At 37.0% G+C, this 17252-nt stretch overlaps 1 protein-coding gene across 1 annotated transcript in view; it reads right to left on the reverse strand.

The window, feature by feature from the left end:
- Positions 1-1585: 1585 nt before the first annotated feature.
- KRT222 (keratin 222) overlaps positions 1586-17252 on the reverse strand; it is a 161809-nt gene continuing 146142 nt past the window's right edge. Inside the window, exons 9-11 of the mRNA XM_053698477.1 lie at positions 11658-11771; positions 3995-4103; positions 1586-3342 (exon numbers count right to left, since the gene is read on the reverse strand). Coding sequence (XP_053554452.1) covers positions 3129-3342; positions 3995-4103; positions 11658-11771 — 437 coding nt within the window. The 3' untranslated portion in view covers positions 1586-3128. The remainder of the gene's footprint in view (positions 3343-3994; positions 4104-11657; positions 11772-17252) is intronic.

The raw sequence follows: 17252 nt of genomic DNA on the forward strand, positions 1-17252 counted from the left end.
GAAAGAAAAAAAAATTGGGTTCAGTGTCCCTTTAAGGCATATTACTGATTCACCCACTAGGTTGGTGTTAGAGACAGCCTTATCATTAAGTAAACTTTTACCACCTGTTATGTAAATATTGATTTGAGGTTCCTTATGTTCTGAACAAAGTCTGAATGTCAGGATTGGTAAAAGGTAAACAGTACTCTTAATTGATCCTTAGGGAAAGGTTAGGAGTGACCATTTTTTTTTAATATAAACTTCTTTTTATACGTTGTCTTTATTGTTTCTCTTATAATGTAGTGAGTATATTTGCTTGTACAATCACATAAATTACATTTTTACAAAACATGTTTTATTTGATCTCACTTTTTTATATCATATTAAGGAGACTAGCCCCTGATTGGATTATGTCAAGGTGAGACTTGAATTAGGGCTAGTGGAAGATTCATTAGAATGGCATGACAATTCTTAGACAAGAGTTTATGAGTGTCAGCATGTTTTCCACTTGACAGCCCAAAGCATTCCCATCTCTTTCTGCAAATCAATTCAACACATGATGGATCATGGAGAGATTGCCTCAAAGCTTTGGTATGTATGATAACCCATTAATGCTGGGCTACTGCTTGATAGTGTGCATGGGTTCATTGTTTACTCTGACTACACATATTTATATAGTTATGTAGTTACACTTAGGTTTTTTTAATAGCAATATCAATGACTTTTGTAAAACCCAGTTATAAAAATAAAGGTCCTAGACAGGTAAGTATGAGCCACTCCTTTATATGTTATTCCCTTCTTCCCTGTGGAATATATACATTATTAGACACACTCAACCCTCTTAAATACTTACAATTGCATGTTATATAAAGTTGACTCTCTTTTAATATATTTATATTTGCTAATAGAAAGATATAGCTGTGTTTTTATTTAATGCAAGAGGTTAAATTTATGGTTATGATCACAGATTATGGTCAGTGTAGGAGGTTAATACCTAACAGTATACATACTTGCATAGCACAAAGCAACAGCTTTACATAGCTTTCTTTTGTTGTGTCACAGAATGTAAAGAGGAAGAAATAAAAAAACATTCTGAAAATGGTAATTGTCCAAATGGTATAAGTATGTTAAAAGTTGAATTTTTTTTAACTATTTTATTTTCTACAATCTTTAGTTTTTTTTTGCATAGTAGATACACTTTAACCTGTGTAGGCAAAATGGCGTACATTAAAAATTTATTTTACTCAGCCAGGAATACAGCAAGGCACTCATGTTCTAAAATGGTCACTTTAAGGGATCTGTTTAAGTTAAATCACATTGCTTTATGATGTTTTTATTTATTTTATCCTAACTGTGAGTACAGCCATCGACCCCTATATCTTTTTGTGAGTAATTATCAAGGGAACGCTGTATTGTAAAAAATTCTTAGTTTTGGAATAATGAACCACTGTAGTATTTGTGAACTGCAAAGCTCCAATTCAGTTCCTACTGGAGAAGGTCTTTATTACCTCCTTCTCATTAACTTTGAATATGTAAGAAAGGAAAACTGATATGAGTTTACACTGTCCAACATGCAAGTCACAAATTAATCAAACAACAAAGCTGATGTAATTTCATGAAGTAAGATTTATTGTTCATCAAAGGTTTAGAGGCAATTTGCAATTACTACAGCAAAGAGGGCATTGTACCCAAAGTGCAGCCTAAGCAATATTTTTAATGATGTGTAGAATAAAGCTCACTTCATGAATTTCTAGTGGTGTCAGAGTCCTGGAGGTGTGCTTTCATTCACTATACAGGTAGCCCTCAGTTTACGCCGGGGTTAGGTTCCAGAAGGAATGGTTGTAAATCGAAACCGTTGTAAATTGAAACCCAGTTTATAATGTAAGTCAATCGGAAGTGAGGGAGTTAGGTTCCAGGCCCCTCTCAAAATTGGCATAAGTAACACCTAATACATTATTTAAAGCTTTGAAATGAAGATTTTAAATGCTAAACAGCATTATAAACCTAATAAAATAATCACACAACACAGAATATATAATTAAACTAAGTTAAATGAACAAAAACATTTGCTAAACAGCTTTGTAAACCTAATAAAATAATCACGCAACACAGACTTCACTTGCATTGTTCTGCAAACAGTTCTTTCTATGCATTCCAACCTGGACTGATTTATAGACAGGAAGATCTTGTTCCTTTGAAATCTACTCATTAGCTCAGGTCTGGTTAAACTGATTAATTTCAGCTTGCTTGGCTTTGCTGCAACACAAGCGGACAGCTCCACCTACTGGCTATTTTAATAAATGCAATGCTTCTCAATGCTTTTCAATAGCAGGCACATGACTGGAAAAAAGGTTGTTATTCTGAAACGGTGTAAATTGAACCATTGTAAAACGAGGGCCACCTGTATATTGGAAACAGTACATACACACAGTACATACACACACACACACACACACATATATATACATGTACAAATTTAGTGTCCCTTTCTTTGGTCCATTCTATGTAGAGTATGGAATGGAAATTATGGATATTATATATATCAGTCAGGTTTCCTAGATGCCAATATTTATTTTGCCCCTGTTCTGCCATATGTCATGGCACGCACACACAACTATTTGCAGCAAATACAATACTTAGATGAAAGCTATAAATACTGATGAATATTTCTCATCAACTGTATCTTACAGTCAAATAAAATATAAGACAATGTGGTGGGAATTTTTACAGTATACGTGATCAGATAATTGACCCTGTCAATAAGAATCCTAAAAGCAGTAGTCTTACATACCTAATAATAAAGCTTTAGAGAAGTTCAATAAAATAACTTGTAAGCCACTTGACAACAAAATAGTATGACATTTTCTATCATAGAGAATAATTATTTTCTCTAGGATATGTCTAAACTTCTCATTGAGAATTTGAGATTAGCAGAAACCTTTTCCTTTGTTTGTAAAACATTTCTACTATATAATAATAGCATATAAAACTGTTGTTTATGCAAATATTTATGGTTTATTGTTCTCCCCTTACTGAAAAAGGGATTCAACCAAAATACCTGTCCTTATGGATTTGCTGGTAAGCACCATTATATGTTAATTTAAAGTCCATGTCGTCTCTACTTAATCTTTGGATTTGTTGTATGTAGTTCATGGGCTCATGGATGGAATGCTGCATGAGCGTCTCATTATTAATCGCACCTCAATGTTGGGTAGATTGTCCTGCTTGGTATGAGAACTTGATTCATCAGCAGCTGCTAAGTGAAGGTCGAACCGCAAGGACACTGATTTCTTTCTCAGTCGAGGGTTGTCCTTGAAAAATGATCCTTCCCATTCTTTAATTATTTCATGCACTCTTTCCGGTCTGCAAAAATAAATTGATAGCATAAATCTGTTTTTTTTTTACTGTCAATAATTAACATGAAAAATACAGTATCATGGCCTCTATTTAAGATAATAGTTGAAGCAAAAGAGATAACGTTTACATTTTTTTGTATATTATCTTAATCAAAAAGGTACATTGTTAACACAAAGAAAGAAAACAAATAATAAAAATATATTAATAAATCTATCCATTATCTTTTTATCATCTATCTATCATCTAGCTATTTATCTATCTATTTATCTATCTATCTATCAATCTATCTATCTATCTATTATCTATTTTCTATCTATCTATTTATCTATCTTTCTATCATCTATCTATCTATCTATCTATCTATCTATCTATCTATCTATCTATCTATCTATCTATCTATCTATCTATCTATCTTTATAAATACATAGTATACATCAGCAATTAAGCAAAGCAAAGGATCTGCATAAAAATAATTGCTTTAAAAGCATTCAAACTATATTTTTTAGTAAAATGTACATTGTTTTCCAGTTCAGTTGCACACCTGCGGAAAAGTAAGCAGTTTTTAATTGTATTACTCTTTTTCAATTATGTTTTGTTTTGCAAGATGTTAATGTTCAATTAAAAGTAAAGTAAAGAAACACAAATATCAGTTTCTTACTGTATAGTGCCACTTGCTTCTGCTCTCTCGCTTGCAATATTTCCATTCAATGTTGCCAAGTTTGTTCTGTATTCAGAATTATCTTCAGCATTTTTTTCTGCATTTGAACCTGATTAAAAAAATATACCATCAACGAGTATTTCATGTACAACAAAGCTAGCCATAGCTCCAGCAATGAGGTCACTACAGACGATACATCGATTTATAGGCCCCAAGTTATCAAAGTCTGGCAGACCTGATCCAACAGTGCGGATCAGGTCCGCCAGACTTCGCTGAATACGGCGAGCAATACGCTCACCGTATTCAGCATTGCACCAGCAGCTCACAAGAGCTGCTGGGGCAACGCCGCCCCCCTGCATACTCGCGGCCAATGGGCTGCCAGCAGGGGGGTGTCAATCAACCCGATCGTACTCGATCGGGTTGTTTTCCGGCGATGTCTGTCTGCCTGCTCAGAGACGGCGGACAGGTTATGGAGCAGCGGTCTTTGTCACCGCTGCTTCATAACTGCTGTTTCTGGCGAGCCTGCAGGCTCGCCAGAAACACGGGCATCAAGCTCCATGCGGAGCTTGATACATATGCCCCATAATCTCATATACAGTATAAGGAATATCTATCCCCTAAAGCTAAGTACAGATAATTCTGTACTGATAAAAAACATTGTTTTAGTGTAGTAATATTCTCAATTAATATCATCAAATAGAATAATTAATTTTGGAGCACATTTATATCTACATGGTATATATACATTTAAGTTAGGAGATCTGTTTTCCCATCAAAAAGCTATATAACGAGGGGCAAGCTAACAGTTACGTACAAGTGAAAAGGGTTTTATCACAGCTGTTTGAACGCATTGAGCGCACTGGTTAACTGTTTCATGAAACACAAAAGTGTCACAAAACACATCAAAAATACATTACAAAAGTACACTTACACGCATAATAACACCTAATAAAATTATTAAAAAAACATATTGGACAAAAAAGTTGTAAGGGCTCAAAGATATAAGATTTCAGGTGCTAGAAAAAAAAGGCAGGCAAAGGGAACATATACTTGTCTAAAAATGTATATGTATGTATGTATATACATATGCAGGTATGTATATTTATATATATGTATGTATTTCAATGTTTATTTATGTATTAACAGATATATATATACACACATAAATACATATGTACACTTATATAGACATATATAGAAGTGCTTTGGAGCCCTTTGCAGTTAATTAGATGAATACATGAAAAATCATATTTATGAAAAATTCATATTCAAAAAGTGTATAACTGTGTATTTACTGTAATTCTTTTACATTCCAATGTTCTGCAAATAGGGGGATATGTTCCAAGTATTTATAAATAGATATATCTGTATATATCTATGCCTATATACAGTATAATCATATATATATATACCGTATATATATATATATATATGTATTTATGATTAAATACAATATATTCTGCTATGTTAAGAACATTGGAATGTGAAATATTAATTTATTTCCTAAGATATAGTGAGTCCACGGCTTCCTCAATTACTGTTGGGAATATCACTCCTGGCCAGCAGGAGGAGGCAAAGAGTACCACAGCAAAGCTGTTAAGTACCACTCCCCTCCCCACAATCCCCAGTCATTCTCTTTGCCTTCGGTGCAAGGAGGAGGTGAAGTTTGGTTGTTCAGAAAGCCAAGTTGAACCTCCTTTGCCCTTTTGTAGTTCTTGCATTGAAAGAACTTTGATGTATAAAGATAGACTTTTTGTTCCTGAGCCACCACTCTCTCAGGTTGATGCAGTTTAGGCAATAACACAGCTTCCTCCTCAGATGTCCCAGATGTTAACAACGTCACATGCAGTGCCTGGAGGAGTCTATTTGCATGCAGAAATTGCTGCTCGAGTATCCTCTGCGGTATCTGAAGCATTAGCTGCTATTCCCATGCTACAGGTAAGACGCAAGAGGAAATTTAGGGAATCAGATAGTAAGGTTTCTGATCTGACTACGGCTAACCAGGTTGCTCTTTCTCACAAGTCTGAAAAGGAAGATACATTGGTAGCCTCTGAGGGTGAAATCTCAGATTCGGATAGTATAATTCCTTCTTTTGATGCTGAAGTGGTGTCTTTCAGATTTAAGCTTGAACACCTTTGTGTTTTATTAAAGGAGGTTTTGGCTACTCTGGATGACTCTGATGTTACTGTCGTTGTCAACCATAAGAAATCTAGTAAATTAAAAAGATATTTTGACATTCCTTCCTACCGTGACAAGCTCTGCGGCTTATTGGTTTGACGCCTTGTCTGAGTCTCTCCAGTCTGAGACTCCCTGGGAGGAGATCCAGGACAGGATTATGGCTCTTAAGTTAGCCAATTTCTTTATTACTGACGCTTCTTTGCAGGTCATTAAGTTAGGAGCCAAAATATCTGGTTTCGCTGTATTGGCACGTAGAGCATTATGGCTGAAATCTTGGTCAGCGGATGTTTCATCCAAGTCTAAAATCTTGGTGATTCCTTAGAAGCGTAAGACCTTGTTTGGACCTGGTTTAGCAGAAATTATTTCAGATATCACAGGTGGTAAAGGTTCTTTTCTGCCACAAGATAAGAAAAATAGACTGAAAGGAAGTCAGAGTAATTTACGTTCCTTTCGTAACTTCAGAGGTAAGTCTTCCCCCTCCTCTGCCAAGCAGGATCATTCTAAACCTTCTTGGAAACCCAGTCAGTCTTGGAACAAGGGGAAGCAGTCTAAGAAACCCACAGTTGAGTCTCAGTCAGCATAAAGGGGTTGCCCCCGATCCGGGATCGGATCAAGTGGGGGGCAGACTTTCTTGGTTTTCTAAAGCATGGATATGAGATGTCCCGGATCCTTGGGCAGTGGTTATAGTATCCCAGGGTTACAAGTTAAAATTCAAGACCTTACCCCCCAGGTGCAGGTTCCACCTCTCAAGATTATATGCAGACCAAATAAAAAGAGAGGCGTTCTAGAAATGTGTATTAGACCTTTCCTATCTAGGAGTGATTGTTCCAGTTCCAGTTCAGGAACAGGGTCTGGGGTTATACTCCAATCTGTTTGTGGTTCCCAAAAAATAGGGAACTTTCCGTCCAATTTTAGAACTAAAGTGTCTAAACAAGTTTCTCAGAGTACTGTCCTTCAAGATGGAGACTATGCATCCCATTCTTCCTTCAGTACAAGAGGGTAATTTCATGACTACCATAGACCTGAAGTATGCGTACCTTCATGTTCCTATTCACAGGGATCACAAATTTCTAAGGCTTGCCTTTCTGGACACTCACTTTCAGTTTGTGGCCCTTCCATTTGGCCTTGTCACAGCTATCAGAATTTTCTCAAAGGTTCTGGGGGCTCTTTTGGCAGTGATTCGGTCTCAGGGAATTGCTGTGGTGCATTATCTGGACGACATTCTGGTTAAGGCACCATCTTTTCAACTAGCAAAATCTCACACAGAGATCTTGTTGTCTTTTCTTCGTTCCCACAAATGGAAGGTAAATTTGGGAAAGAGTTACAGCTACAAGGGTAGTTTTCTTAGGGATCATTATAGATTCCCTATTAATGAAGATATTTCTGACGGAGGTCAGAAAGAACTAAATTCTTTCCTCTTGCCTATCTCTACAGTCTGCTGTTCAGCCATCAGGGGCAAAATGTATGGAGGTAATTGGTCTGATGGTTGCTTCCATGGACATCGTCCCTTTCACTCTATTCCACTTGAGAGCTCTGCAATTATGCATGCTCAGGCAATGGAACAGAGATTATACAGATTTGTCTCAGAAGATAGTGCTAGATCAGCCGACAAGAGATTCTCTCCCTTGGTGGCTGTCTCAGGAACATCTGTCTCTTGGGACTTGTTTTCGGAGACCTTCCTGGGTAATTGTGACGCCAGTCTGATGGGCTGGGGAGCAGTCTGGGATTGAAGGCGCAGGGACTTTGGTCTCAGGAGGAATCTACTCTCCCCATAAACATATTGGAGTTGAGAGCGATCTTCAATGCCTTGATGGCTTGGCCTCAACTGGCTTTAGCCCAGATTATCAGATTCCAGTCAGACAACATAACCTCAGTGGCTTACATCAACCACCAGGGAGGGACTCAGAGTTCCTTAGCAATGAAGGAGGTGGCCCGGATCATTCAGTGGGTGGAGGCTCACAATTGCTGTCTATCTGCCATCCACATTCCAGGAGTGGACAACCGGGGAGCGAATTTTCTGATCAGACAGACCTTTCACCCTGGGCAATGGTAACTCCATCCGGAGGTGTTCTCCAGATTAACCATCAAATGGGGGGTATTGGAGTTGGATTTGATGGCATCTCGACAGAACGCCAAGCTTCCAAGGTACGGGTCAAGGTCAAGGGATCCTCAGGCCATTCTGATAGATGCCCTGGCAGTTCCTTGGAACTTCAAGTTGGCATACCTGTTTCCTCCGTTTGCTCTCTTTCCACGAGTCATTGCTCGTATCAAGCAGGAGAGGGCATTGGTGATTCTAATAGCTCCTGCGTGGCCTTGCAGGATTTGGTATGCAGACTTAGTGAAGATGTTGTCTCTCCCACCTTGGAGATTACCTCTGTGGAAGGACCTCCTGATTTAGGGTCCCTTCCTTCACCCAAAATTTAATTTCTCTGAAGCTGACTGCTTGGAGATTGAACACTTAGTTTTGTCTAAGCGTGATTCTTCTGATTCGGTCATTGAGACCATGATTCAGGCTCTTAAGCCTGTTAGTAGAAAGATTTACCATAAGGTATGGCGTAAATATCTTTATTGGTGTGGAGTAGGGTCAGGATTCCAAGGATTTTGTCTTTTCTCCAGGAAGGTTTGTCTGTCAGTACTCTGAAGGGTCAGATTTCTGCTCTATCTATTTTGCTGCACAAGCATCTGGTGGACGTGCCGGATGTGCAATCTTTTGTCAGGCCTTGATCAGAATCAGGCCTGTGTTTAAGTCTGTTGCTCCACCCTGGAGTCTTAATCTTGTTCTTAAAGTTTTGCAGCAGGCTCCGTTTGAGCCACTGCATTCCATAGATATTAAGTTGTTATCTTGGAAGGTTTTGTTTCTTACTGCTATCTCTTCTGTGAGGAGAGTCTCGGAGCTCTCAGTGTTACAGTGCGAATCCCCTTATCTAATTTTCCATGCAGATAAGGCAGTTCTTCGTACTAATTTTGGTTTTCTTCCTAAGGTTGTTTCGGATAGAAATATTAATCAGGAAATTGTTGTTCCTTCTCTCTGTCCTAATCCTTCTTCTCATAAGGAGCGTTTGTTGCACAACCTGGATGTTGTACGTGCTCTTAAATTCTATATGCAGGTGACTAAGAATTTTCACCAGTCTTCTTCCTTGTTTGTTTGTTTTTCTGGAAAACATAAAGGTCAGAAAGTTACTGCTGCTTCTCTTTCCCTCTGGTTGAGAAGTATTATTTGTTTGGTGTATGAGACTGCTGGACAGCAGCCTCCTGAGAGAATCACGGCTCACTCTACTAGGGATGTTTCTTCTTTTTGGGCTTTCAAAAATGAAGCTTCTGTGGAACAGATTTTTAAGGCTGCAACTTGGTCCTCTTTGCATACTTTTTCCAAATTTGATAAATTTGATACTTCGGCTAAGGCTTCTTATGGGAGAAAGGTTCTTCAAGCAGTGGTGCCTTCCATTTAGGTTCCCTGTCTTGTCCCTCCCTAGTCCTCCATGTCCTTTAACTTGGGTATTGGTTCCCAACAGTAATTGAGGACGCCGTGGACTCACCATATCTTAAGAAAGAAAACAAAATTTATTTTTACCTGATAAATTTCTTTCTTTCCGGAAATGGTGAGTCCATGGCCCCGCCCCGTATTTTAAAGACAGTTTTTTTGACTAAACTTCAGACACCTCTACACCTTGCTCCTTTTCTCCATTTTCCTTCTGTCGAATGACTGGGGATTGTGGGGAGGGGAGTGGTATTTAACAGCTTTGCTGTGGTGCTCTTTGCCTCCTCCTGCTGGCCAGGAGTGATATTCCCAACAGTAATTTAGGACACCGTGGACTCACTATATCCGGAAAGAAAGAAATATATCAGGTAAGCATAAATTTTGTTATTTTCATGTCGTGTTAGCACACTTGAGAATATGGGATCGGGTTTGTGCACGAGTAGGGTGCTCTTTTTCCACTCGATTTACTTCTATGGGGGGAATAATTATTGTGTGTGCGATATTTTAAGTTTGGCTTTTTATGCTCATCGGGTTAGCACGCAAGCGAAAATAGTTTACTTTCAACTCATAATACGATCGCAACCCGACTGGCGCAAAAATTATTATTGCTAGCGCAGTTAACATATCACATTCTTACCCCTATTCTATTGGCTATTCAAATCAGCCAAATACTAGGTATTAGAATAGGAATAATTGTTATTATTTTTGATAAATTGTTTGTTATTTTGTGTAATTTTTTTTTCTCTTTTTTGGGTGGGTTTTTTGTTTTTAGAGTAGCCATTTTTTTATTTTTAATGGGCAGCAAAAGAGCTGAATGCCCTTTTAAGGGCAATGCCCATACAAATGCCCTTTTCAGGGCAATGGACAGATTAGGTTACTTTATTTTTATTTTGTGGGTTTGGGGGGGTGGGGGTTTGTATACTATTAGGGGGTGTTTGTTGGAATAGGAATCCATTGGAATAGGAATAATTTTTATTGTTTTTAGTTTTAAATAGGTATTTTTTAGTTCATAATTGTAACTTTAATTTAGCTCTATTTTAATTATGTTAAAGTTAGAGGGTGTTAGGTTTAGGGTTAGGTTTAGGGGTTAATATAGTTTAATTTAGGTTGTTGCGATGTGGGGGGCTGGCGGTTTAGGGGTTAATAGGTTTATTTAGTGGTAGTGATGTGGGAGGCCAGAGGTTTAGGGGTTAATAACTTTAATTAGTGGCGGCAATGTTGGGGAGCGGAGGAAAAGATGTTAATAGATTTATTATAGTGTGGGCGATGTTGGGGTGCAGGGGAATAGGGGTTAATAACTTTATTTTTGTGGCAGTGATTTCGGGAGCGGCAGATAAGGAGTTAATAACTTTATTTAGGTGGCTGCGATATCGGGAGCGGCAGATTGGGGTTAATACGTTTATGTAGGTGTTGGCGATGTCGGGGACAGCAGATTAGGAGTGTTTAGACTTGGGGTTTATGTTAGTGTGTTAGGTTTAAACGTAACTTTTTTTCCCCATAGACATCAATGGGGTTGCGTTATGGAGCTTTTCATTCCGCAATCGCAGGTGTTAGGTTTTTGTCTAACACGCTCTCCCATTGATGTCTATGGGGAAAGTGTGCACGAGTATGTCAAAGCAGCGCTTGTATTTTGTGCGGTATGGAGCTCAACGCAACCATATCGCACGCACAAGGCAGCTTTTTAAAAAATTGTAATGGCAGCGCTATGGAGGGTGAAATAACTGAATTTTAATTGTGTTCATTAACTACCCTCTATAGCACAAAACTTGTAATCTAGGTGTTTGTTATCTTTGTGTTCATTTTTGGCAATTTTTTTGCTGCCATAAATTATTAGAAGCAGGCGCTGACACGGTACAAACCGATTGACATTTACAAGTAGATAGGGAATAATTATTCCTCTAGTATGAGATTTACTGTAATTCTAAATATGAAGATATATTGACATATAAAATATATTTCCATTGATATATTGGTTTATTTCTGCTATCATTACTCTTTATTCCTTACATTCTGGGCCTTCGATTGGCCAGCTTCCCTCTTCAGTAATCCCACTTTCAACTGTTTCACTGTCATCCTGGGATGTCTCTTGTCCAGCATCCACCTCTGAATCCCAGGCAGATTCTACAGAATGTTGAAGAAATGGTCAGAACTTTGCAGTGCTAAAGCAATATTTCATTAACTCATTCTAATTAATATGATAATATAATCAGAACTGGTTTACCAAAATATTGTTCTCAAATATAGCTTCATTTAGTCACCTTTTTTGCTTGACCATTATATTACTAAACCATTACCCACTTATCTGTACTGCATATATAAAATGAAATGAAAATTATCCCACAAAGCATATATTCCAAGTAGTAACTTTCCTCAAATGCCAATCGGGGCTTTAGTCAGCAGACTATCAGGCTAGCCACAGTTATAGGGCCCTATTTATCAAAGCTTAAACTGAAAAAAATTGCTTTATTTAAGCATCAAATTACATGCAAAATAGACTATTTAATGTTATCATGTATTAAAAAAATTGTCCAAATCGATTTAAAGTTCCGTTGCAGTGATCAAAATTTGCTGAAACTCAATTACTCCATAATTTCATGGGAATTGTGCAAAATCGATTGTATCTAGAGGTAGATTCAACTGATTTAAGATTTAAATAGTTGGACCAGAGCCTCAATCTGTGAGCTTTGAGCTACCGGACACCATAGGAAACAATGGGATGAACCCATGATTAGAGAGAATAACCTCAATACTATACTTATACAATTTATTTAGGGTTAGATTACTAATTTATTGTAATTAGAGGCACTAATTTATTGCATGCACGCTAACGGGCAAATTCACCTGTTTACGGGCTGGAGATAAATAACCAACCATTACAAGTGGCTGGTTATTGCTACCGTGAGCTAACGGTAGTAATTTGCTCTCAATTTTTTTGGTTTTAAAAACAACTAAGCAACTAAGTTGGTGGGTATGAGGTGTTAAAAAAAACAGCACTATAAAGTGCCTTTAGATTGTGGTCTATGGGAACTGTACAGTATGTTCCCAGTAAATATATATATATATATATATATATATATATATATATATGTATATTTATGTGTTAATATGTGTATATAAACATATTAACACATACATATATATGTATATAATCATTTACATATATATTTACTTTTGCTGCCCATCACTGTGTGACTTACACCTTCGCTGCGTTGGAGTCTATGGAAGCATGCTCTCGTTAGCGCAATGCTTCCGTGCAATACAAACGCGAGGTTGCAATCACATTGCACCTCACTTGTAATACCAGCACACATTTGCGTGCGCTGGTACTAATAAGTTAGAGCGCAAATATTGCTTTAGCGAAGGTGATATCTTGCGCTCAACTTGTAATCTAGCCCTTATTGTTTAATGTCCCTTTAACTTCAAAACTCAGGTACAAACTGTCATAAAAATATTTGAAGCAAAATGCATCAAATAAAATGTTTGTCATTTTAAAAGCGCAAATGCAATGTTTTACAATTTTTTTTTGTAATAAACTTTTTATAATAAAACAAGAAATATCACAATACAGGGGTTCTCACATAAAAGTGAATAAAATAAAAATGGTAAATAGTGAACCAGTACTAAAATATAAACCAAAACCAAACTGGCAATATCAGTGCAAGAATTAACTGATGAAAATAATGCAGTCTTATATGAAGTATTCTAATGAAGATTCCTCAAAAGAGAAAAGAAAGCAGAACCATATTGTGAAACTGTTAAAACTTTCTTGATTCAATACATATGTGTGTCGGTATACTCACATATTACAGAATCTCAACAGCTCAAGGTATTGCGCTTTATATAAAGAACTTCTCACAAACACCTTGTAAAATAAGTAACAAAACCTTCGGTTGCAGCAAAGTATCAGGCTTTACACAGCACAGTTCAGCAGCAAACACTCAAAATGTGTTAGAAACATCTGTTATTTTACAAGCAGTTATACAAACAGTTTTTAGCTAGTGCTGTAAATTAAGTCCCACCCTTCCTGGTAATTTTTCCCACAATATTAACATCTCTAATATTATATCAACTACATCAACTATGCACTGATTAATTTGATTGAAATTGGTTTGGGCAAACTGCAATGTATTTAACATTTTTATAAGAGGTTATAGTTTTTTAATTTCTTTTTTTGTTGTTGTTGATGTTTTGATTACATAACATTTTTTTTATCAAGGGCCGAATAGCCCCCTGATGCCCCTGTTTCCGTGCGAGCCTTCAGGCTTGTTGGAAACCGCAGTTAAGAAGCAACGGTCTTAAGACCGCTGCTCCTTAACTCGTCCACCTGCTCTGAGGCTGCAGACATCAATCTGCCTGATCACATACGGGTTGATTGGCCACAAATCTGCAGGGGGTGGAATTGCACAAGCAGTTCACAAGGACTGCTTGTGCAATGTTAAATGCTGACAGTATATGCTCTCGGCATTCAGCTGAGCAGATCATGTCGGACAGACAGTTGATAAATCGGCCCCAGAAAATGGTATTTTAACTCACAATATTAGTCTTGAATATAATAAAAGATACACTAAAAATAAAAATGTATTTGACCACTTACGTTACTCTCCTGTTTTGTTATAGTTGCTAGTTCTGTAGCGTTTCTGCAAATACTGTGTTTTTGTGTTTTATTCTGTTTATTCTATATACTAGGGGGATAAGTACTTTGTTGCGGTTAAGTAACATTATAATGAGCCAAGCACATGGGTTTTATTCTTTCTTTTTAACTAAAATGTATATCTATATACCTATATCTATATGAATATATATACTAGACAGCCAAGAACATTTTGTTTCAGACAACATTTTTGTTTTGAATATTCAGACAAATTAGTTTCCCCCGTATATACGTTGGCTGCACTATTTGGTATTCGTTTAGTTTAAGACAAAAAACTGAATTTTTGTTAAATATTTACATTAGTTTTCATTAAAACAAATGTAAATGTTTCAAAGCTACAGGTGAAAAGTTCACCTACAGCTACAATACTTACCTTTATGCTCTGGGGAGCATGAAGAGCACATTAAGGTAAGTTAACCGCTTAAAAAAATAAATAAAGAAAGAAATGAATACTGATGATTTTTGTCAGTATTTTTTAGTTTTCTTTATTTTCATTGGTGCATTCATTCAGATTTTCGTTTCGTTAAAATGAAATTAAAATCTGATTTTTATAATAAATGTGTATTAAATTAAAAATAATATTTTCCTGTGTATGAAGAACATTTGAATGTGAAATATTAATAACTTCTATTGGGTTAGCGTGCAAGTGATGTGTTAGTTTTTTTTCTGTGCTCTCCATTGAAGTCTAGGAGGATAATAAGTTAGCACGGTTTGAGATCTAAAGTCCTTTAGTTAGCATTAACACCCTTGTGCAAAATCTTTACTTCTTGCCGTGTTATCTCTCGAGCGAAAGCGCTAAATGACGCGCCACTTGTAATCTAAAGCCAGAGTTAGTGTAGAGTACTGTGTTTTGCATTTATCAGAAAAGGACCATTAGGGAAATATATTTAATAGGGTTATAACCTTAAGAAGTCAGCTGGGTGCTTTTCATGCTTTTCAAAGTTGTTTTATTATGCATAACTAAACATTTTATTTAAAAAATATCAAGGTGTTTATTTTTGCTTTAAATTGAATGGCCAGTGGGTTAATTTTAGAAATAATGAAACCAAATAAACCAGAAATGTCTTGACGTAACTTGGATATTGTACAGACCCAGAAAGACACACACATACAGAATCTCCTCTATTTTCATTAGTACAGATTTGTTGTGAAAAGAGTAAAGTAATATTACTGTTCTAGGATTAAAATACTAAATAAAACTCTCCATGGTTTAGAGGCATGAAGTATTAAGCTTGTGAAGCGCCATATAATAAAATAACTTGAGGGCTATTGAACAAACCTACTATAAAGTAAAGGAAGACTGATATAAACATTAATATTTGCAGTAGTTATAATAAGGAATGAACAAAAAAAAACTTAAATTTGTTAGTAATATTGTAATATTGTCTTTTTATTGTCTATCTATTAATGCCCCCAGCTTTTCATTTTCTGCTTCTAACTCTCTTACTTTTTACTCCCTTTTTCTAACCCAATCTTGTTCCCTTTGTAATTTTACCTTCTCAGTCTTTCTTGCCTTGCTTCTCAGATGTCTGCCTGGCCCTTCCTTTGTTACTCTTCCATCCAGGGTTAGATTTTCTATTAGGCAATGTAAACAAATGCCCATGGACATCTCATTTCATATGAGAGTTTGTTTGCCTGGTCATGTGACAAATACACTGATCTTATGTTCGTTGTTTTGAGTAGTTGACTGCCAATTAGAGCTAAAACCATCAGTTTGAGAGATTGGTCATGGCCCACCTTAAAGACTGTTTACCATGTACACTGGACCCTCATCAATATGCCTATCACCAAAATCGGTCAACAGAACATGCTATTTCTATGGCACTACACTCAGTTTTGACCAATTTGGACAGTAACAACACTTATGTAAGGATGCTGTTCATTGATTTTAGTTCAGCATTCAACACTGTTATTTCCACAAGGCTGGTTAAAACTTCATGACTTGGGTATCAATACATGGCTCTGTAACTGGACCCTGGACTTCCTGACCAATAGACCTCAGTCAGTGAGGTTAGACAATTTTATCTCCTTTACCCTGACCCTTAATACTGGAGTCCCACAAGGCTGTGTTCTGAGCCCTCTATTATATTCTCTTTTTACCCATGACTGCCTGCCTAAGTTTGTGTTGAATACCATCATTAATTTTGCAGATGACACTACTGTGGTAGACAGGGTCAGCAATAATGGCGAGCCGGCCTATAGGGAGGAGGTAATGCATCTGGTGACTTGGTGTTCTGATAACAACTTGTCTCTTAATACCAAGAAGACCAAAGAGATTATTGTGGACTACAGAAAGACCAAATGCTGTACACACATGCCCATTTATATTAATGGGTCCGAGGTAGAATGGGTGACTAGTTTTACATTTCTGGGAACTAACATTACCGAAAATCTGTCCTGTTCACTAAACACCCTCACTTTAGTTAAAAAGGCACAACGGCAACTCTATTTTTAAGGAGGCTGAAGAAAGTACATCTGTCTTCTAAGATTTTGGTTATTTTTTATCGCTGCACCATTGAGAGCATTCTTACCAACTGCATCTCAGTGTGGTATGGCAACTGTACTAACCTCGACCGGAAAGCTCTGCAACGGGTGGTGAAAACTGCCCAGTACATCATTGGTGTATAGCTACCCTCTATTGAGAACCTTCAGCACAGGAGATGCCTGCAAAGGGCACGCTGTATCATTGGAGACTCCTTCCATCCTAGCCATGGACTGTTTGTTCTTTTGCCATCTGGGAAGCAGTATAGGAGTCTGAATAGCAAGAGAGTCAGGCTACGAAATAGTTTTTTTCCCAGAGCTGTTGTCACGCTGAACACAAATATCTAGTGCTGATTTAGTTAATTTTTATTATATCTTTCTTAGACTATTCGATCTTTTAGTAGTAGGCTATCTTGGATTATAATTGCTGTTTATCACTCACATTTATTAATTTGTATTATTCATTACTT

This window comes from Bombina bombina, chromosome 1 (genome assembly GCF_027579735.1).
Source record: "Bombina bombina isolate aBomBom1 chromosome 1, aBomBom1.pri, whole genome shotgun sequence".
In the NCBI taxonomy this organism is placed as follows: Eukaryota; Metazoa; Chordata; class Amphibia; order Anura; family Bombinatoridae; genus Bombina; species Bombina bombina.